General features: G+C 31.5%; 3 protein-coding genes and 1 non-coding gene across 5 annotated transcripts in view; 3 read left to right on the forward strand and 1 right to left on the reverse strand.

Moving 5' to 3' along the window:
• The window catches only part of unc80 (unc80, NALCN channel complex subunit), a 31182-nt gene extending 25227 nt beyond the window's left edge, over positions 1–5955 (reverse strand). Inside the window, exons 1-10 of the mRNA XM_090101940.1 lie at positions 5818–5955; positions 4122–4148; positions 3185–3205; positions 2961–3106; positions 2471–2636; positions 2132–2348; positions 1740–1927; positions 1325–1485; positions 1028–1127; positions 115–218 (exon numbers count right to left, since the gene is read on the reverse strand). Of these exons, the coding sequence (XP_089958066.1) occupies positions 115–218; positions 1028–1127; positions 1325–1485; positions 1740–1927; positions 2132–2348; positions 2471–2636; positions 2961–3106; positions 3185–3205; positions 4122–4148; positions 5818–5955 (1268 nt within the window). The remainder of the gene's footprint in view (positions 1–114; positions 219–1027; positions 1128–1324; positions 1486–1739; positions 1928–2131; positions 2349–2470; positions 2637–2960; positions 3107–3184; positions 3206–4121; positions 4149–5817) is intronic.
• A 3108-nt stretch (positions 5956–9063) lies between these two features.
• Positions 9064–12046, forward strand: LOC149908471 (uncharacterized). The gene is made up of 9 exons (XM_090102207.1): positions 9064–9079; positions 9158–9268; positions 9378–9554; positions 9623–9681; positions 9897–10253; positions 10351–10423; positions 10565–10692; positions 10768–10923; positions 11577–12046. Exons 1-9 carry the CDS (start codon positions 9064–9066, stop codon positions 11793–11795), a joined length of 1296 nt encoding a protein of 431 aa, XP_089958333.1. The 3' UTR covers positions 11796–12046.
• A 127-nt stretch (positions 12047–12173) lies between these two features.
• Mlc1 (Myosin light chain alkali) lies at positions 12174–16560 on the forward strand. 2 transcript variants are annotated; one of them, XM_090101943.1, is made up of 7 exons: positions 12175–12302; positions 12620–12647; positions 13671–13828; positions 14072–14222; positions 14561–14647; positions 15487–15549; positions 16194–16560. In XM_090101943.1, exons 1-6 carry the CDS (start codon positions 12300–12302, stop codon positions 15510–15512), a joined length of 453 nt encoding a protein of 150 aa, XP_089958069.1. In that variant the 5' UTR covers positions 12175–12299; the 3' UTR covers positions 15513–15549; positions 16194–16560. The 2 variants fall into 2 exon arrangements, with proteins under 2 accessions (XP_089958068.1, XP_089958069.1); XM_090101942.1 differs by lacking the exon at positions 15487–15549 and having other exon boundaries at positions 12174–12302.
• Positions 16561–22983: 6423 nt separating this feature from the next.
• Positions 22984–23055, forward strand: TRNAE-UUC (transfer RNA glutamic acid (anticodon UUC)). The gene has a single exon. It is a non-coding gene; the product is annotated as a tRNA-Glu (tRNA).
• The last annotated feature ends 759 nt before the right edge of the window (positions 23056–23814 follow it).

Here is a 23814-nt window from a genome sequence, read left to right on the forward strand (position 1 = left end):
CTTGACCGTAAATCGGTATAAAAACAGATGAATAACCTGACCCCAGAAGGAAACACAGGACTTAAAACACAGACACGTTGTCTTCAAATATATAATTTACAAAACTATAATTACCGATTGTATAAGTAATGAAGGGCCCAATAAACACCCTCCTCTTGCCATTGCAATGCGAATAAACATCTCATGGTTGCAACATCTAGAATTGTTGCAGCTGACACCTGTAAAAATAGTTCCAAACTATTGGCTAAACACGTAAAAGAATACTGATTAAATCTGTCTTTTTTTTTTTAACCTCACAATAAATTCTCCATCTATTGTCGAGCCAATTTAATAGGCAACATTTGACGTCTATCAATTTTATCTTCATAGTGTGCTAACCTGCTTAAAAACATCGATTAAAGTGAATTAATCGATACGGACTTGAAACATTTGTCAATCGAACTTGAAACACATGTCAATAATTTATGATGATTTTTATTCCCAAGTAATCAATGCATTCGATTCTAGATGTCAGATTTCGATTTTTAGAGTAACGTCTCTGGTATTTAAAAAGAAAAAAGGTTTATTGACACAAAATTGTAGCAACGTCAGTTCTTTAAATCAGAAATTGTTTATTATGTTTAGAATGGTTTATCAGTAAAATCAAATCCTAAAATTACTTGTATCGGTCATTATTATTATAAATATGTTATCGTAATTGAAAAAAGTTAAGCAAATGTGCAGTTCTAACAAAACGAAATATCATATTATTCTATGTCGTCGTTACTAGGTTACGTTGTTGAATTTTGTTGAACTGTCAAATGTTGCCTATTAAAATGGCTCTACTATAAATGAAAACTTTCAGTGATATAAAGATGATATGATATTTTTAAGAATAAAATAATGACATATCATTGTGATGTATTTGTATACCTACTCCTAACTATGTAGGAAGGGTCCTATTATTCTAATTTTATAATAAAAACCAAGACTATCTTTTCGATAGTGTGATTATTTCTTACTTGTACCAATATATTTTAGAACTAACATTAGCTTGTTTATGTGGAGGAGATTTCTCAACAGATGTAGGTGTTCCTTTTATGCCAGGACCTCCACCACTGTCTGTTAAAGATTCTTTATCTGATGAGCTGAAAAATAACACAATGAAGATTAATTAAACGTTGTTGTAGATAGTTGAATAATTTCAACTGATTTTAAAAGGAATATAGCTAATTTTAACTGATTAAAATCATACAAAATGATTTATACTTTGGTAAGATTATATGAGTTTCTAACATATCTTAAATATATTTTTTTATTAAATAGTAAATAAAAAAAATAATACCTCATTTTAGTAATCTGTGGAAGCGGTTTAATTCCCGGTAGGGATGGTTTTGGAGTATCTGGCTTTTGTATCTGGAAAATGCTTGGATCTGCTGCATATACTGTGTATGACCCTTTATTTGGCTCTCCATAATTTGGTTCTGATGGAAGTCGATATATAAACTGAAAAGAATAAAATAAAGTAAAGAACGCATTGTTACAAGCAAACATAAGTTTTAATAACATGATTATTCTTCTCTCACACATTAGCTATAAAAACAAAAACGTCCAATTGTTTTCTTAACTATACCAGAAAACTTATGTTTCATTTCTATAAGTAAATCATATTAGTTAGTATTAATGACCATTATGCATGTATAAGAATTGTGATTGTTGTGTGAAATAAGGAATAATATTATATATCCAAGATAAATTACCACATGTTCCTCCTCTGTGCTAGAACTCTCTTCCGGAATAGTCTCAGGGAATATAGTGTCCTTGGGAGAGGACAACCAAGGCTCTTCCTCAGTACTAGCTTGTTTTGATGGTGCATCTGATTGGGATATCGATACATTTTGGCTCGGTGGACTGCCATTTACAATGCCTTCTTCTTTGGAGAATTTTCCTGGAAATATAGTTTTATTTCATCAATAATATTTCTACTGTTCAAGAATTTCCTAATATGATCTATTAATAAATTGCATTTCATGCTATAGGAATAACAGAAATGAATTATTTGGCAGCTTAAATAAATGTAAAATGCTACCTTATATTATCTATTCTGGTGTAAACATAATAAAAATTAAATAATTATAATACAATAACTTACGTCCCATAAACACATCACCATGCTGTGGTCTCTTAGAGTATTTCCCACTAAAGGGCTTGGGCTTAGGTTTCACAAGTGTAGTGAAACAAGCTGCATCCGGATGTCTATACTCCCACATAGCTTGCCATAATTTCAACCCATTCTCTAATCTATAGTTTGTTGTAAAGTCTGATTCTTTTAAGTGATGAGATATTGGAGCGAAGAGGTAAACAAATAGCTAGAAAAGAAATTATTAAATATATTTTCATAGATAATAATAGATATAAGTCATAATCAGAACAAAATGGCAATGGGGTTTAAAATACAATTAAAATTAAATTAAATTTATCTGAAACTTACAGTTATAGCTGGTATAGAGAATAGATAGTGAAATGGGTTTGTGAAGAATTTCCCATTTTCATAATCATTATCAGCGCATTCATCAGAAGCATCAAGTAATATCCAATGCAATGTGTATAGCAGTTTTGTCTCCACATTTCCCAATGATTGCATGTTGTCTTTTACTCTGTAAGATATTAGACAAATATTAATCTGGAAAAAATGTTGTGTAGTTTTATGAAACCACGGTAAAAGTGAAACTTAGGCACAAAATTATCGTATTTGTACGATAATTATCGTACGGTTCGACCGTCACGCGACATGTGCTACACAGACCAAAAAGTTTGAGACGATGTAATAAAAGTTTCACTTTATTAGGGATAATTTAAAATAAAACTTACAGTTATTTCATTTTCTTTCAGTTTCCTGTGATACTATCAAATATAGCTTTGTATTCATTAATAATAAACTTTAATAAAATGTTATAAATTATTCAAATTTTAACCGATACCTGTTGTGGAGTATAGCAGCTAACGAATGCATTACATGCGGCAAGGCAGCTTGTATAAGGCGCCATCGTGGAATCGTTTCTATAGCCTCAGTTAAGCTGCTCGTCAAACCAAATCTCAAGTTTTGCACCAATACTTTTTCGAAAGACTGATAAAGATTTATATTATGTTAGTATTCTAATAATAAAGCAGTTGCCAAAGATTTATTCCACTCGATTAAACTTACCTTACATGCTTCTTTCAATTCCTAGTGTAAGCATACACAAAATATCAATATTAGTAATTTATATTAGAAGAAAATATATGTAAGGGTGTATGTAGTAAATAGTAATTTATAGAATTAAGATGTGTCTTTTTTTTTCAAAAAAATGTAAACAATAACAAATAAATGTCAAATGTTGACAGTGACATATTTTGCTAGTGTTGCCGCTGTATCGTCACAATCTACACTCCATAATCACAATAATAGCAAAATAAAGCGGTTTCTGTGCGCATAAGCATTATCTACAGGGAATACTTACACATACATTCAGTGACAAAAAAAGAAAGCACATTAGACCTAAATACACACAGTAAATACACATAGATTGTATAAACTTCAATAAATAAATGTATAGAATAAATTAAAAATGCATGTAGAGCTATTATATTATAACATGATGAAATGTTTTACTAAATCCAGCATGTATAATATTATTATGTACAATTAATGGTAGACATTCTTCATAATATTTTAAGCGATTGTGCTAAAAATATTGAAAAATTGGTACCTATATGTTTAACTCTACATCTTTGCACAAACTTTATCTTTACTTTTAAAACTCAAAAAGATCTAACATGTTTATTAGCATCTCTATTAAAAATGTTAGATCGAAAAACTTTACTATTATGTGGTTTTTTGAATTTATATATGATAATTTGTAATGTAAATACAAATATTATTTTTCTAAATGTTATATGAATGTAGAGTTGGGACTTGGTTCCCGTCCCGTGAGATACTCCATAGATAAACTTTTAAATTGATCATATTATGATAATATTATAAGACCACGACTACTTTAATTGTATTAATTAATATATAATAAAATAGTAATATAATTCAGTTAAATAGTATTTTATCGACATAGTACATACATACAGCTAGCGCTACACATTATACTTACGTGGTGTCCAGGAGCTCGTTGACAGAACTGCGTGTTAATAATAATAATGTTATGTGAATTATAATTACATATAATACAAGATTATGGCCAAAATAAAGCAACATATACGTAATATAAAATATTTCGGTTGCATATAATTCACAACATATAACGTCAAACGTGCAAACATAAAGGATACCTATGATTGCAATGTTTATTTAAACGTTTAATTTTTTATGAGTAAATTAATTAGTAATTTAGGTTGAATCTTCGATGATTGCATGGCTAGAAATACACCTACATATTTCGTTTTAAATTACACCTACGCAATTATAGTACCTGTTTTTAATGTGATGTTACTACAAGCTACTATAAGTTATTATTCTATGCTATTATGTACGTGTACCTATGTGTTTTCAGTGTATGAGAAGCAATAAACGACTTTTTATTTTATTTTAATACTAGCGGTCCGCCCCGGCTTCGCCCGTGGTACATATTTACGTTTTCTCTACATAAAAACCATCCTCGTACTTCAAGGAATATAATAAAAAAAGAATTATCGAAATCGGTTCAGCCGTTCTCGAATTATGCGCTTACCAACACATTTTGCGATTCATTTTTATATATAAGAAGACTAGCGGTCCGCCCCGGCTTCGTCCGTGGTACATAATATTTACGTTTTCTCTACATAAGAACCATCCTCGTACTTCAAGGAATATAATAAAAAAAGAATTATCGAAATCGGTTCAGCCGTTCCCGAGTTATGCGCTTACCAACACATTTTGCGATTCATTTTTATATATAAGACTAGCGGTACATATGAAACGGTGGTACATATGAAAAATAGATGTTGGCCGATTCTCAGACTTACCCGATATGCACAGAAAATTTCATGAGAATCGGTCCACCCGTTTCGGAGGAGTATGCAGACTAACATTGTGACACGAGAATTTTATATAATATAAGATAAGAAGAAGATTGCATCGCATGTATCTAAATCTTAGAACTAACGAAACGATAATGCGTCATCTGACTATTCAATATCGAATATCGATTCAATGACAATGACGTATCAAAGTAGCTAACTTCTTGGCTAACTCTAAATATATCTTATTTCTATCCACAATTTCAAAAGCTTAGGATAGGTACCTTGTACCTAGTACCTAGGTTCTGGTTACTTTAATTTTCTCATTTAAATATAATAAAACAATCTTCAGATTGAACTGAGGACTAATTACATACCTATTAAGGTTATGTATAGTATTTATGAATTCCTTACATACACTACTTATTATAACATCATATTCTTAAATAAAAAATATCGAAGACCTACGTCTATTTTTAGGGTTACAACTTACAAAACGTCCATCGTGAAACAATGTTGTAATGCAGGTTAAATAAAATAATTGCAAAAAATGCTATAGATGCCATAGATTCAGTTTCTCGAAAATAAAATTCATAAATATGAATTGATAAATCATCGGTTTTAACATTTACAAACACAATCTTCGAAGATTATTATTGTAAAATATCCCATTGTCCAGATTATCAAAATTTGTTCAGAATTCTAGTATTTAACACTCTGTTTTTTAACTCTGCAGTTAGCACAAATAATGCACAATTATTGCATTTCACAACATCGAAGCGAGGGTCTAGACAGTGAACAGATTTGTAAACATTTAGTTGGTACTACGAAATACAAAATTGAATTGTTTACCATGCAAGCTGCATCGTGGACTTTTCCAAACCTCGGCCGAACGAATGGGGTGGTTTGTCGCCACAAGAATATTTGTACTGCATATGGAATAATGTCTTCGTTTGATGCATCATCTTCAGACATTTCTTTCATTTTCATTGCGCTGAATAGTTAATATAATATTTTATTAAAAATAATATGATCAGCGTAGCTCTATAGGTAAACTCTAGCATACAGCTGTAGAGTTACTTACCTAGCTTATAATACTTACGTCAACATTTTAAAAAAGTTTACTGTTAAATATCCTTATTGATATATTCGGTAAATTTACGAAGAAAATTTATTATATAATTATTAGGTTAGTACCTAAACTTTACGCTTTTTGTTGAACTATGTAATATAAGATAATTAATTGAAATAGGAAAAGTAGTCTACCATTCAATGTCTACCATTAATATTATTACCATTTATTACCTAGAAAATATAATAATAAGCAACTTACGTTGGTCAAAAGCTCTTACAAACTCTTCACACACAAACATTTGAGAATAAATAGGAAATATTATCACAAATTACCACGTATGTCGCTGTTTACATATCTGAACCACTTTTCAGTAACAAGGGCGTCGAAGGAGAAACAAGCGCACCGCTGGGGAAAGCTCAGCTGAATGAGCCTTGCGAACTCACCCTCTCATATCTAGGGTTAACACTTGGTATATATATTAAAAAAATAAACACTATGATCGAACAAAGTTTGACCTTAATTTTTCTTTATGTCAAGTTTTTTCTATAGTAGTTTTGCCTTCATCCAAAATATAAAACCTATATTAGGCCTTCCGAACTAGGTAAGTACTTATAAATGGGAATATTTACGAGAGCAATCAAATACATATACTCGGTTTTGTTGGTAGCGGCAGCCCTTAAATAAGATTTAATCGATCTCTGCGCGGTAACCTGCGAAGCTGCAGCCTCTCGTTGTCATGGAAACGACTTGATGGAAGTTTCGTAGTCAACTGATATTCAGTGCCTCCGCTACGCTGTGGGTGGATGGTACTTTAGCACGGCTATTATCTTCAAAGCTTTTGTTTCCAATAATTGTTCTTGTGAACTGGGTTATGATGACAACGGAGTTTTTGCTTGTTAGTAAGGATCAATACATATTGGCTACATTTAAAGGGTTTTTAAAGTATGCAATTATGGGCCGTCTTCCCATTATGTTACAAAGTTAACATAAAAATACTCATTCATATAATATTTGAATGAGAAAAGAAAAACAAAATAAAAGCTCAGATAGCTCACCTATTGCAATTGGTTATTTTAAAATTTAAACAACATTTTTAAGTCAAACTCAAAATGAGTTTGAGTTTGAGTTAACATGTTGTGATCAGATCTTAGGCATTCTACCAGCAATTAAATTATGAGCACCTACTTTATTAGAGCTTACTGATAAGTTTAGGTAGGTACCCATACGTACTTTAATTATATTATCACTATTGTATCGTCCTTCAAATCGTTCTTTCATTAATTTGTCTAAAGGGAGCTATGAAACGTATTGATAGTTAAAATCAATAAGCCTAGGCTTGTTTGATATTTCATTAGAATTTTGTGTAACTTTACCGGTTCTTTATCTAGCGTATGCACATGCTTGCGTATGCGTATGCACTATATAGATATCCACTCTACTCTACTCGCATTCTGCACATTATTTATGTTGAAGTTTTGACGATTTTTATAAGGCTATAATTTATTTGATAGGATTCGAAAAGATAATTAATTTTAAATTATTAAATCTCATGCTTTTAATTATAACTGCATTCATTTTAATAAAATAAATTAAGTAATTATTGACAGTCTAGTACCTACTGTATCCATTAGTGAAAAGTAATTGGTTGTAAACAATCCCTATCACCAGAATTATTAACAGGAGTGAAATAAAATGTCGTCGCGTTTACATTGTCGCGAACAATTTACTTTATAAATAGGCACTGGGACTTGGGAGTGGCGTCAATAAACGTTTCCTACTTTATAGATTGTTTTCCACTAAAAGAATTACGCTTTAGTTTATATAATATCAGGTCGACATTAGGTACCATTTCCATTTGGTAGTCTATTCATGAAATAAAAAAAAAATCGAGAAGATAGGAAACGGTTCAAAATGTTTATCAATTAAAAATCAGAAGCCTATAATATCTACTTATTCAATCTTCTGCGATTGGGTTTTCCTAAATTAAATTATTATTATCTTATCTATAGATGCTTATAGATATATAGCCGTCTTTCTGAAAATATCGGTAATTAACAGCTTGCCTCGGGTAGCCCGGGTTGACCAAAGCCAAAAACGAATTGAACGAAATTTGGTAAAAAAGGTTAACCAGTTCTCTAGATGCAGAGATCTATGCAATATCACAAATGTTACCTCTTTATAATGTTAGTAAAGTAGTATAATAATAATAGGTATGTACCTAATTTAATAGATGAATAATGATAATTGATAGATAGTGGCTTGTTGATGGATAGTGGGTGAGATACAATTTAACCCATTGAATCAATGATTTCAAAGCCAAGATTTTTTGTATAATATTTAGATAACTGAGTACAATCGAGAAACATTCTAAAATAGTTCGAGGCTGAATAATCGGATTGCTATTGGCTGGGCGTTACCGAAATAGCTTGGTTATTTTCTATGAAAAATGTTTTTGTGAAAACATTATTTTACATTAGGTTAGTACCTATAGAATATTTATCTGGTACTGAGTAATTATTTTTTAAAGATGTAGGATAATAGTATACCTACCTAGGCAGAAATACCTCCGAATAATGGATTAATTTTTTCAATTCCATATTATCCGTGTTGTTGTTATTCATCCTTAAATCGTTACTTTTATCAACAGGCAGTGCCAGTAGTTTAATCACGTTAAATGGATATTTTTATAGTGCACGAACCAAATATGGGTCGATTGTGACAGGCGATGCAATCACCTAGTTATCGAATGGTTAATCTATTTATGTTTATTATGTACTTAGATACTGTTTATTTACACTAATTCCAACGAAATGAAATTATCCTATGATAGTTTACAATCTAAGGTTTAGGTACACATTAGTTTATTTGTGAGTTTATTATTTAATTGATGCAAACTTTTTACTTTTTCTTTTTAAATGTTAGGCCACTAATAAATTTAAGGACTATCTACAAAGACTATCTTATATCAAATTGACACATAATCTGATTGGAAATGAAATTAAAGCAAATTTAACTACAAAGAAATGACTAATAAGGATGGTAGGAATTTCCTTGTATTCCCTTGTACATTCCTACATACCTATTATAAAATGAATAATTTTGGTTTTCGTTTTTCAGTTGAAAAAGATTTGCATTGCGATCCACGCATGGCTACATTGTTAGCGGTCCATCTAGTAAGTCAGGTCCTTGATGAGGCCTATGTTATTGCCAACGCTGCTCATGATTCTGGTACAATATGATACACTTATCCAATATAATATATAAATTTCTATTAGAAAACGTAAAGAGAAAACAAAAAATACAATACCTATGTACCAAAATATTCATTATTTTTTAGGTCAGCCGTGGCAATATGTATCAGGCTTGAAGAAGATAAAAAATTATAGTCTTAATGAGACCTATGAAAAAGAACAAAAGTTGGAACCTGTTTTTGGTGGCAATAAAGAAGAAAACCAAAATAAATTGCATAAAACTCCGAGTAAAATTGCGACTTCTACGCCGCAAAAAGCTTTAGGTAAAGTTTTAAAGTTTTTATGCTGTTGTTCTATTATTAGGTTCTATTTAAATAAATATAAATTATAGGTAATCCCGCAAATGTCAACGACCATTCTCTAATAGGCCAAGGGGATGAAGAATTTACAGTAAGTTAAATGAACATGTTAAAATCTTGGCTGGTTTCCAAAATGACGTATACATTTAATTTAGTTTATTTATATGTAATATAAAATGAATACGTGATCAAGAAGCTTTCTGAGAGAAATAAAGACAATATAATGTTTATAACTAGCATTGTCTATAGCGATGTGCTTAAAATATTTTAACAAAATGAAGTAAATACAATATGCAATATTTTCAGGCTGATACAGATGAATCGAAATCAACATCATTGTTCATCACGAATCTATTTGACATGAGCGATGTTGAGCGAGATATGAGTTTCAGTGAACCAGTTCTAATGCAAAACAAACTGGAACCACACGATGTAATTATAAATGCGATGAAGAAAATGATGGATCACTTTGTAGAATCCGCTTTAAATTATGCGTCTGGCCAAGAACTTTCTATAAATGATGATAGAGCGAAGTCGTCCATGGAAACTACAACATCCAGTTATTCCTTTTTGACTGATGCAGCCGCTGATGAATATGAGGAAGGAGAGTTACCTTTACGTGATGTAGAAGTTCATCAAACCGATAGCAGTGACTTACAGCAGGCACTTACATTTAATATTACTTTTACTTACTTTGTAAACTATAAGATTAATGATAATATAGACAAATAATTTTAACACTCATTTTATTTATTTTAAGGACATTAACAACAATGAAACAACATATAAACATGATATAGCTTCATATGAAAATGCCTATTTAACATTAAATCGTAAGTAATAAATAGTAAGCTAATAGTAGCATGATGAATGCATTGATTACTTGTGAATAAAAATCATCATCATAAATTAATGTAAACTCAATGCATAAGAAATATCTTGTCTACAAAATTGGCATAATATTATTTATCTAGGTGATTACGAACAATACTCTGATGATGAAGAACCCGTTCTTCAAGATCCTAAAGGACTATCAATGCATGAAATTGAGCTTATGGCTGCAGGATCTGCTGGCGATAATTGTCCACAGGAAAAAGAAGCGGTACCTATTCAATACTTTACATACTATGCAGTTTTTAAAGTATTCGACAGTTTTAAAGGTAATTTTCTTTTCCAGAAAAACAAGGAATTAGCTGCGATATCGGGAGTATCCAGCTCTGGCCTTGGCTCTAAGAAAAGCAGCTTAGTCCGCCGCTGTCGCTCTCAAGGAGCGAGGCTATTGTCTTGCCTGCGAGGGTGGTGGTGGAGACGCAAGTTGCACGGCAAACGCAGGGTGAGATTAAAATATAAACGTAGATCAACAAGTTTGAACAGATACTAGCTTTTGCCCGCGGCTTCGCGTTCGAATTGTAAATCTAAACCATCGTGGAATCCACTCGAATAACATTTAAAACGGTTCAGCAGTTAAGGAGGAATTCAGTGACAAACGTAAGCACAGAGAAAATATGTATGTGTTGTTCTAAATGATATGTATGTATGTATGTACCCTTTAGCATAAGAAACACTTTTGACCCACATTTATGCGGTAAATTTAATATAAATTATAAAGAAGTGTTCAAGTCACTAATATTTATTTTCTGTCGTCCCTATAATTGTCGATCACTGTTCGTCAGGTGACTCATTGGCTATAAATATCTTTACGATACATACGTTTTTCTTTTTACGATATGATCGGATAATACTGTACCAGTTAATATCACGCTTATGTTAAATAAAAAGGAAATGTATGAATCAAACAGAAAATGTGTACTAATAGGGTACCTACGGTTAGGTATTACGTAGGCAGGTATTCCACTTAAGTATCATTGATTTTTTTAAGATTGTGAACATGTGATTAGCATTATGCCATACCAGATCTAGTATTTTCGTCGTTCTCCACTAGAAATAACTGGTACGTCAAGGATAATTGTCCTTCTACTTTTACAGGATTCTCGAATGCTTGGATCAATTCGGGGGATTTGTCCTCTATCGCCTGATGCACGACGTCGAGCAGCTAGTCTACTTGATCAACGTCATCTAAGGACACCCTCTCCATCAAGATCCGTAGTTTGGAAGTTCAATACCGTCAATGAGGCTCTAGTTCATTCCGCCCAATGGAAAGAATTTTCTTCGAAAATGGATTTTAATGAAAACGAAAACTCTTAAAATTACATTTTATGATTGGTTACTCTTATTGACAGCTCGTTTTTTTGCAATAAAAATATACTTAGTTCAATATTTTTATTTTTTTCTTTGCGGTGTAGTTTCCGCATATGTAATTAGCATAAATAAATAAAGAATACTTCACACCTTTCGTATTCATTATATAGGTACCTAGTATGACATAGATACGATCGAAATAGTTTAACGTAAAAGTAGATTTACCATTAGGATTGGCTTCAGCTCGTTATGATAGTTTGATGTATGTGTGAAAACTATTTCTATCCTGCTTCCACTCGGCGAAGCTTTACGTGTCTGAGAACGCCGTGGGCATGGTTCAACTCCTCCGAAAATAGAACATTCGCGGACTCCTGGGCTAAATCTCAAATATCCAGACGTGAGCGCCATCTGAGCCAGTTAAAACAGTCAAGTGAAAAGTTTCCAAGCTCCACTTCTTGTCTGAACGTCTGCCAGTGAAGACCGGGAGGGAACCAACTAACACCACACAAAATGGTGAGTCATCCAGCAGTGAAATAGTGAAAAGGAGTTCAGTGTAGACTTGGACTGTTCATAAAAACACAAAGTGCACAAATAATACGTGATAATTTAATACAATTCCGCTGACCGGAAATCCGTGTGCGTCTTATTATCGAATTTAACAGTGATGTGCCAATCGAATAGTGATACAACCCAACATGGTATCTTCGAGATACTCTTCACAGAACATACACAAAGTGCAGTGATGCAATACACAACAATTTCATCCACACACATACATACTAACTCACCTTAAGATCATAGAATAACAAGAAATATTTGGTTATTTTCAGAGCGACCTCAGCAAAAACGACATCGAAAGTGAGTATTGCATTTCAAATTTTTATAGAAACTTCTATTGTCTAATAATTTAAAATCTAATCTTTAACTATGTGTTGTGACTGCCAAACCATTTTAATTTAAATTATGTGTTTAAACTAAAATTGTATGACTAACAAGTACATAATAGTACAAATATTCATTCATTATTAGCGTAGTGTTTTAGTATCATAACAGTCGAATTAAATAAACGTATATAATCGTGACATCGTATCAGCTAAGTATAGCACGGTTTATGTCAGTTTCTCATAAAAGGTTCGCGTTGCTATGTAATGCCGGCTACAGTGACGCGATTACAATGCGCGCGCGCTGCGTTCCAAAATTATCTTCTTGCGTCACGTGATCCAACTATACCGCCCGCCCAAACAGAGAAACTCCGCTCGAATTTCACTGCCCAAAGCGCCGTGTTTTGGCACCAAATCTACTGAATGATTGAACATTCCTTACTATTTCCGGTATTGAAGTATGTAATAATATTAATGTAAATTCTAATAATCACTATCAATATCAAGGTCATCGGATAATACAGTACAAACCAGTCTAGCAATTTTGAAACCTTCAACTTAAATTTATGATCTTTCAAATTATTTCTGAAGTTTTAATTTAATTTCTGATATTTTCATTCATGCCGGAAAAAGTTTAGATAAACTTTCATGTAATCGAATGTGGGACGTATACAATCGAATTTATTAATAGACGATGACTCATAGATTTACCGTGAACAAATCGGCAACTGGAAGAAAAGAATCTCGTCGCCCACGACTCTATATAATTTTCTATACCTGAATTAACTTAGCTTTTCTAGTCGCTTCGATTTCTTTGACTTTTATTACTATACCACAGATAATATAAAATACCGTGATATCGTTTTAATTCACTTTGGAGCGGAAGCTGTATCATCTGAACTACCCATGCTACATGGTTCAACTAACTAGTTAATTTACATAGTTTTGCAATTCCATACTATGAACTAGTGAGGGTATTATAACATTAATTGAATTACAGGGGCATCCTTCGCCTTCTCCATCTACGATTTTACCGGTAATGGCAAAATCGACGCCTACAACCTGGGTGACGTCCTGAGGGCGCTCAACTCCAACCCCACACTGGCAACCATCGAGAAACTCGGTGGCACCAAGAAGAAGGGCGAGAAGCAACTTTCGGTACATATTTTTTTGTCAGGATATATGAATCTTTTAAGGACAAACTAAGTAGGTTTATAAAACTAGAGTATTCTTTTCAAATAGAAGAAAGCTATAAACAAAACAATGATTATTTTCACACATCTAATTTACAATTTTTAGCATATTCGAACAGTTCTATTTAGTAAGGAGTACGAAAAATCAATTTATAAGATCGTCTTAAATGTAGGTACCTAAGAATAAATAAACATAAAAATATTTCAGGTTGAAGAGTTCCTTCCCATCTACGCCCAGTGCAAGAAAGACAAAGACCAGGGTGTCTACGAAGACTTCTTAGAATGTCTGAAGTTGTACGACAAGAATGAAAATGGTCTTATGCTTGCTGCTGAGCTGACGCACACACTCCTCGCCTTAGGTTTGTGTTTTTGTTTATAAAAATACGTAGCTTAAACAACCACAGAATATTTGTATCAGTTTTATTGCAATTGACAAACAAAACGAGATGTATTTTATTTTCCTGAGATACAAAAATTTTAGTTTTTTTAATACAAAAAATAAAAATAAATTTTAATAATTTATAATAATAATAATTTTATTTTAATAATTTAAATAAATTTTAGTTTTTTTAATGAGATACAAAATGTCTCTCTCCCCTAATGATTTCAAGTCGTTCGTTTGGATTATAATGTTCTGATAACTTTCAACTTAAAACCTTAAATATACATCCTATTTATAACATTACAAAAACTTCAGGTGAGAAACTCAATGATGAAGAAGTAGCGGAAGTCACAAAGGACTGCATGGACCCTGAAGACGATGACGGCATGATCCCATATGCATGTAAGTATAGAGGGTGTTAGAACAGTAGACTGATTTTGTACCTTAGAAGTTTCTTTTTTTGTAGATAGATTAAATAAGACTACCTATAAATCTACATTTATAAAACCTTTAATATATGTACTCAACATTTTTGATATATGTTCATCTGGACTAAGAACAATGTTTATCCCCATGTTTATATATTTTGTATGAGTCTCATAGAACTGAGATCTCGAAGTTTTGTGTGGTCCTTAGTGACGTCATTTTTAAATATTGTTTCCTATTATTTCATACACTTAATACATACATATTAGGTACACGACATGATTAAGATTAATAATGCCCACAAATCATATAAGAGTAATGACAAGATTACCATTTAATTTAATTTATTTATAGTCGTTGCAATTTTCCTATACACAAATACAAAATTTATTATCTGCCCTACCATTTTTTGCTCTCACTGTAAACGCAGGCCTCGTACGAGGATTCAAATAAATTTTACTTTCAACTATTAAATTCGCAAAACTGTTGTTAAAATTCACGCTAAAATAATGTCTTAAATATTTATAAATTCTCATGTATAAAAATAATTCAAGATATATACTAACAGTAGATATAGAAAATTTAGTTCAATTTGCAAAGTAATATTGAAGCTGTAGTTAATTTGGTACTTACATTCGTTTTGATTATTTATAGTTTGATTGTTATTCTTAGTTTTGTTCCTATAAAGTATAAATCTATTCTATGTACATATTAATACAAACAAAAATGTGACTTTTGTGAGCATCACTGAGACGGATGCGTTTTGTAGTTACTGAATGTGTGTGTGCCCTTCATCATGTGTTGTCCCTTTACAGCATTCCTGAAGAAGGTGATGGCGTAGAGGACGCACCTGTCGTCAAATCTTTAGTTATAAGATCGTAAGTCAATCGACGATGGCGCCAATGCAAAACAACATGATGCTTCTAGCAAAATTACGCTTCATATTCCGTGAACCAGCTTTCTACTGCAATAATATGCTTAATGTTAAAACCTCTGGCAAAATTTTCGTCTTAAATGTGGCTTTTGATGTGTCGGTGTCGTATTTGAATTTCAGCGCAGTTGCATTGAATGAGTCAGCTTTTAGCTGTTTGTAATCGCGCAGTGGCGTAGAGTAAATGTGAAAAGCATTCAGTGTACTACATTGTTATGTGAAACACTTTTGAAATTGCGTTGATTCATTTTGCAGCTGGGCTTGGATATTTCAGGGTGGTCATGGACAATAATAAATAGGATCAAAGAATTTTTTAATTTATAGTTAAATTAAATACTTAGCTTAATATTTTGGTACACAATTTCAATTTTGCTTTTTACTTGTTTTAGTTTTTTCTGTGGTAGTATATAATACATTATAGAGGATTTTTGGTTTAATGTTTGGAAAAGTTAGGGATGATAAGATTGCAAGACAAGTTTAATAATAATAAAAAATATTTTCACTTTAGACTGTAGGTAATTGAAGTTGCCATGATCACACTGAACTGGAAACAAACATTAAAACATCAGCTAACATATATCGTTTTTGCAGCTTTCCTCAAAAAAATGGTTGAAGGCTGGTCACCCAAAACGGCGGAAGCTCCGAAAAAAGCAGCAGAGGCGCCTGCGCAAGCCTAAGATCTCGTGCTCAGACGCATCCGCGCCAGCCCCCGTGTCACCAGACCGCCGTATTCACCATCATACAATACGGACTGTACCTTTTTATACGATTCAACATCTTGTACAACAAACTCTCAATGAATGTACATATTTAATATTAAATGTCGAGCACTGTAAACGCGCTTTGTACGTGTCATGTTAAATTTATTATTATTTATTAAGTTTATAATTACAAAATAAAAAAAAACAAACCACAACTATTTTATAATAAAATATTAAAACGTTCCATCTTGTCTGTATGTGCGTAGTTCTTTGTTATTCTTTGAATTTTTACTTGGTTACCAAAATGCTTACCATAGTTAATGAAAGTTAATTAGAAGTAAGTAAGAAAATTATAAAACAGTGATAGTGGAAATACATTTTACAAAATTGAAATCGAATTCTCTATTACACTTTTGCATGAACCGAAGAAACAAAGATTACCTAAACTTATCTTGTATTTTCTATTTACATACTAGACATATCTAAATGATAATTTAAATTACTCATACTTTACAAGAATAAAATAAAAAAAAATTAAGATAAGAAAGCAAAGCTATTTGAAAACATAACTGGGACACTATTGTTTGAACCACATAAGTGTAAGTATACTTATAGCACAGCTTATATGTACCTATAGGCTTTATTACCCATAGGGCGTATTCAGAAAGAAAGCTTGAAACTTATAAGCGCTTATCGGCGCTTGTCATGTTCATATATTTTCCTGTCACACTGACAGGAAAATATATGAACATGACAAGCGCCGATAAGCGCTTATAAGTTTCAAGCTTTCTTTCTGAATACGCCCATATGCTCAAAAATTTTATACAAGTAATAAAACTCAATATATTTGTAGTAGATAATAAAATGCTTTAAAAAAAATTTAAAGAATAGAAAAAAAATCGGTCGTGAAGATCCGATTAGGAAAATGATTTAAGTTTACGTTTAAAATTTCCATATTATATATTCCTACCTTTACCTACCCATTCATTATACTCAACTAACATATTTATGTCAACTAAACTCTAGGCTTAGAAGTCTGGAGCATCCAGAACCTACAGTTTACCACATAATAGTTTTCCAGTTAGAGATTGAACCCACAACCTATGGATTATCACACAGTATTACAATATCTGTAATACTGTGGATTATCATCACTACATAGTAGTACATATAAAACAAAGTCGCTTTCTCTGTCCCTATGTCCCTATGTCCCTTTGTACGCTTAAATCTTTGAAATTACGCAACGGATTTTGATGCGGTATTTTTAATAGATAGAGTGATTCAAGAGGAAGGTATAAGAGGAAGGATGTATAATAACATCCATCAAATAGTGGAGAAGTACTGTTATTTTTAAGGTTTCTAATGGGTCGTTTTCAAAATAATTGTACATTACTACAAAATGTTTGTCCCCCTAAAAAATCTTCGAAAAAAATATGGTTACGACTGAAATAAATCATTGTTAACGTTTTACAGACTAAACTTAAGCATACTGCATATCATTTCTGATAAAAAGCAATGAATTGCGATTCAAATTCTTACATAAATTTAATGTGAAAATAAAGTAACAAAAAAAGCTCCATACATTTTTTTATTGTCCCCTATGTGGACGACAATGAAAACCAATATTTTTATCAGAATTTTTGTATGAAACTTCCTATGTTTTTGTATCATAATTAAAAAGCAATGTTTGAAGTGTTATATCTGATAGATTAAACTATTTAAATGACCTTAAATAAACGAAGAATTACATATTATAAAAATGTCCCTATCCATCGTTACAATTTCGTGACACTGATTTATTGACATAATTAACCAACTTCTTGTATCACAAATAAGAGGAATCTAACTCTAATCATTGGCAATACTGGTCATGTCACGAAAAGTAAGGTCACATTAACGCGCCGCCATTTTGTTCGTCGTCCAGACATGGAAGAAGTCCAGTAGTGTGCTGTGCAAAAAATTTAGTTACAATTTCCTAACGACGTATTCTCAACAAAAGTAAGTACATTTTGAAGAATTCACCTACCGCAATTGTAATATACTTAAATTATGACTAGAGTAATAGATTACACTTTCAATCTAATGGTAAATGTGATTATGTTTTGTGTAAAAGTATTTCTTAGGTTATTTTTTACATGTTACTGACGAACAATTTCTTGACATTTACTGACGTCAGTAAATTGTAGACGGTAAAGCTGTGGTCTCATGTGTAAAGTATGAAAATAAGATATTAAAATGTGTGTTAAATTAATGTAACGAATAAAAATAAAGGAGAAAAACAATAAATCTCTCAAGATTATTTTTTTGTAACTACAGGCCATACTTTTTTAAACCATGATATTACTAACCCTAGTAAAGTCGGGCTTAGCGACTTGACTTTTCCTGGGATCTGATAACTTTTTTATAGTGAAAGCGGATCAGTGAGTCTTGGCCTCCAATTTTAACGCTTGCCTTATTGCATTTAGTGTTGATCGCTTTTCCACCCACACGAGTGATGCTTACTTTTGTTTTTATTTTTATTCAAAATACATATATCCAACAGCTTTTTTTAGTTTCCGAATGCCGCTAACCGGTGCCGAACGGCAAAAAAATACATTGAAAAACTAAAAAAGCAAAACCCTGAAAAATATGAAAAGAAAAGGAAAAAACACCTCGAGAAAGTGAAACAAAGACAAAGAAAAATATCAGATCTTAATGACAGTGAAAAAGAAGCTAATGATAGAAGAAAAGAAAAGGAAAAGCAAACAGAGAATTATAAAAATTGATTGTTTGTTGATTATTTTGTAACTAAAAATATATATTTTTTTTAACTAGTGACTTCTTACTTTTTTATATGTAATATTACCTTATTCTGAATACAGCCTTACTTTTACAACTTCCTGACATTTCCTAACGAAACAGTTTACTGACAATTTCGTGACGTACAAATATTTTGAAAATGACCCTAATGTGATGTCGTAAAAAATTACATTTTTTCCGCTTGCATTGCAAACGCAGGCTGAACCCAACGAGTTTTATCAAAATAATGTACCTACTAAGTATTATTACACATTGAAAAGGTCTACAGAAAAGTCCGCGGTGGTATATGTCTATCTCTTATGGAAAACCCACAATAACTTTTCTTTGTCATTTACTTTTTACGACAAATAATGGCTAATTTTCGAAGCGATTTTAACCAATACAGCTCAATTAAATACCATGAATACATTGTTCATTTAATATAGATCTATATGGCGGATGGCCCTTTACATCGTATGATTTAAGTGAATATTTTCGAAGATATTACAGATTTAAAAATTGCGGGACGTAGCGTTTGTGGCGGTACCGGCCGGCCGCCCGGCTATATTATACCCGTGCGAAGCCTGAGCGGGCCGTTATGTTTTTATATACAACGTTCACAGTTTTTCTGTAGTGTATTTAGTTAGTATCAGCATTGCACCCGTGCGAAGCCGGGGCGGGTCGCTAGTAATTTATAAGACAAAAACATTCACTTGAGCATCCCGAATAGTTTTCAAAATATAAGCACTGATGACTAAATTCAAATAGGTAATGTAGTCTACGTAAATGTAAGTGAATATCAATTAGTTACCAATTAGTCACTATAATGTAACTTGTAGTAATTGGTCGGGTATTCACCAGACCCCATCCAAACAATTTTCAAATTACAATAAATGAACCCTCAACGAACCTTTACAAAATCGGTCCGCCTTACTATTAAAAATAAAGTTTTACTGTTCCTGAAATTCTTATATATATGTCTGTTATTGAAGTAACACCTATAGGTATTTTACACAGGTTCAAAGATATGTATAAGGCTTAAGCATTGAAGGCAAGACGTGTATACGGTGTAATTCTTATAATCGCTTTAGAAGTTAGAGAAAGATAAAGTACCACATAAAACGGAATAATACAACTAGTAAGTTGTTTTATTTGATTATAGTAGATAGTTTTTTCCATAGGTTTAAGAATTTGATCATTGTTTGATTTAATTAACACCTACCAAAGTAGTACCATTAGTAACGGAAGATAAAACATATTTTATTGATAATTTTAATGATACATAGCAAATCGACGATAAAATAGTGCTAGAGAATTCAGTAACAATGAAATTTTGACCCTTTTGAATTGAACCTACAGCTGTATGATGAAGAAAATGGCGGGGAAAATGTTGAAAATGTTTTGGCGGCATCAATAACCACTCCGCCTCAAGTCGGCTAAGATCGTCGTAGTTCGTAGCTAGGCGTCAGAAGCTGTGAGAAAATATTGCTAGATGTAAATAAGATCCCAAACCGTGCACAAGTAGTGCATAATTTGAAACTTCTGTAAAAAAAATCGTAAAATACATATATGTAGTTATTTTTTAGTTAAATACAAATTAATAATAAATACTAAATAATGTATGAGTATTTATATTCTTATATTTAACAGCTAGGAAGTATAATTAAGAATGTATCTACAGTAATGATATTTTATGCTATTATTCTTGATTTATACAACTTGTACAAATCAAGAATATTAGCATAAAATAGCACCTTTAATTTTCAATACAATATTGTAATTTGAATTTTGAGTACAATACCTAATATATTAAAATCTATAGAAGTCGAAATTATAATAGTAAAACCATATTCTATTTATTAACATGTATTTAATATATACCTATTTATTTTTTTATACATAGAAGCAAAAATTACAGATCCATTACTGTGATTACAAAGTATTGATTTGCGAATAAATGTTTCAAAATAGGTAGATTTTGTGTCTTAGAACTGGCAACACTCCTTTGTACCGGCTCTGTTTAGTAGAATCTCCGCGCAGTATTCAAATCTCGTTCGCTGGTGTTCGACTGGTTGATCTAAAATTATTGTGTTTACGAAGTGAGTGATTACTGATTGGTGATAAAGTGCGTGTATTTTGGCATCTACTTGTATTTCTTAAAGTAAGTATTATGAATATTATGCGCAAATATTTTTTAAATTATGTTCTTTTACATAAATAAACATATACCTACTTATAAAATATATTTACTACGAACATATTATTTGTCACGCATATTTATTGGCGTCTTCCTCTCATTTGTTTACAAAGTTGAAATACTTGCATCTTTAATTTGCATTGTTCTGTTATTTTTCAACAATTATCACCGGCTTACACAGTTTACATGATAATGTAAATAGTTAACAATTATTATCAAAATGTAGGTACCTACGTAGGTACCTGTTTTATCAACAAAACGCTCATTAATTATTAATCCAAGGTTGGTTTTGCGTAAAAATATAAAAATCGTATAGTTAACGAAATAAATTGTATATAAAATATATTAGATATTATTTGTATTATTTGCAGGTGTTTAGTTGCAAAAATAAACCTACATCATGGCTCAAGTAAACGAATCGCCGGCTATCAACAAAAAGCCGGAGGACAAACATAACGCAGGTAAATAATGTTCTAGATATTACATAAATACTAGGTATACCTATAATATAAACATAAATATAAGATTAACATTTATCACAAAAACGAATTATACGATAAGTGCTTATCATAAGCTAAAATATGCTTTAAAATATGTTAAAGATATTAATACAATGTCATGTTTATTTTGGTATGTAGGTATTTACTTCTAAAACATAGAAAAAAAATCAAACAAGCACCGGTTATATTATTGTGTAAGAAACACGATTTATTACCTAGCTTATGTAGACAGCCCATTATGATAATGTCACCTTAGCCAGGTTTTTATAAAACAAGTAATTAAACTTTGATTAGTACACTATGTTCTAGATTTTGTTTTTTGCAAGGAAAGTACCTATACAAATTTCTTATCAATCATTCCGTTTTTGTTAGCAAACTCAATGAGGAAATGATGTGAAAACTTTTGTTTTTTTTTCTTCAACGTTTTCGTTCTTAGAAATTGACAAGTATAGGTAACTATGATAGAGACACAGGATAGAAAGAAACATTTGTGAGCAATGTTTATATTTTTTTTACGTTCAGTTTATCTAGTTTTTGCTGCAAATCTCTCACATAATTACACTTTTTCACTATGTGCAACATTGTGTCTCCCGTCTCCATACATAGGTATTTCCATCCCCTATTTGTCTTCCTAGCTCATGCTTTGTTTTTGGAACAAAAAACCTATGCTCTACAGTGCCTTAAGTATCAGCAGTTCAGACTTATGCATCAGACAGTTAATTTCCTTGTGAAAAGTTAAATTGAAGAAAAATTGATAAGTATACCTACCTACCTAGTAATTAAGAAATATTAAAAAAATGAACAATGACAAATACACCTATTCTTTTGATTTACGTATTCATAGGATTAATGGACAAAAATACAAATCACTGAATTATTAAGTGCAAAAATATTATTTCTAGACCTCAAAGGTAATAAATAATAATATGGCAGAATCCGGTTTTATCCCCACAAAAGTTTAAATTAAGGGGAATAACTCGTATGACAACTAGTTATTCGAAAAATAAAACTAGCTAGATTTATTAAATTTGATCAAATCTAATTGTTGCATTTTATTATTTACAACAATAAAAGTACCATACAAAATATGTTGAACCCAGTTGAACCCAAAACCTAAACCTATCTAATAAATAAATGAGGTACGTCATTATATACCTGTCTAATATTATCGCAAAATATTTATTTGTTTTGCGTAAATCTTCATCTCCCGTATGGTCTAGTGGCTAGGATACCTGGCTTTCACCCAGGAGGCTCGGGTTCGATTCCCGGTACGGGAAATCTTTTTTTATTTTATATTTATACTTTTTTAAGTAGGTAATAAAATAATTAATCACGACACGACACTCATTCTAAGGAAAAAATAAAAGGAACTCTTTCATCAAAACGCGATTCATTGTCATATAAGCTCCGAATTTTCTAATTTTTTAGAGAAAAAAGTTCATTCGATATTATATCATTATTGGTACGTTAAATTTCATTAAATTTTATATGTACCTACCTATTGTATTAGTAATTAATAAAATAAGTCTAAACTGTCTAATTACAATTTTATTTGTTGGTACGTACAAACTTAAAATAATATTAATTATATACTACCTAGGTATATATTATGTGATGAATATGTAATTATAAAACAAGTTTGATGATGTAATGAATACAGTTTTGTTCTTTTACGACTATTTTGAGCCAGAATGTCGCTTAACAGTATAGGTACTTATTGTAGTAACAATTAATTATTCATCAAAAACAGATCCATTAATCGAACCATCTTATTGCATATTAGATTTCTATAACTTGCATCACCCAAATATATGAGTATGTAAATGCCTCTACTGGCTCTACTTTTTGCTTTGTGTACGCATTAGGTACATACATACAATCTCCATGATAGTCGTCAAAATGTCGTGTCACCGAACTCCTCTGAAAAGGACTGACCGATATTTTTATAAATGAAGGATAGTCCTGCAGAATACCATAAATGAGCTAGCAGGCATGGGTAGATAATTTCACTGTAGACCAAATTAATATGATTATAT

Source organism: Colias eurytheme, chromosome 5 (assembly GCF_061535395.1).
Source record: "Colias eurytheme isolate Ceu_HAF_F1 chromosome 5, ilColEury1 Martin Lab GWU primary, whole genome shotgun sequence".
Classification (NCBI taxonomy): domain Eukaryota; kingdom Metazoa; phylum Arthropoda; class Insecta; order Lepidoptera; family Pieridae; genus Colias; species Colias eurytheme.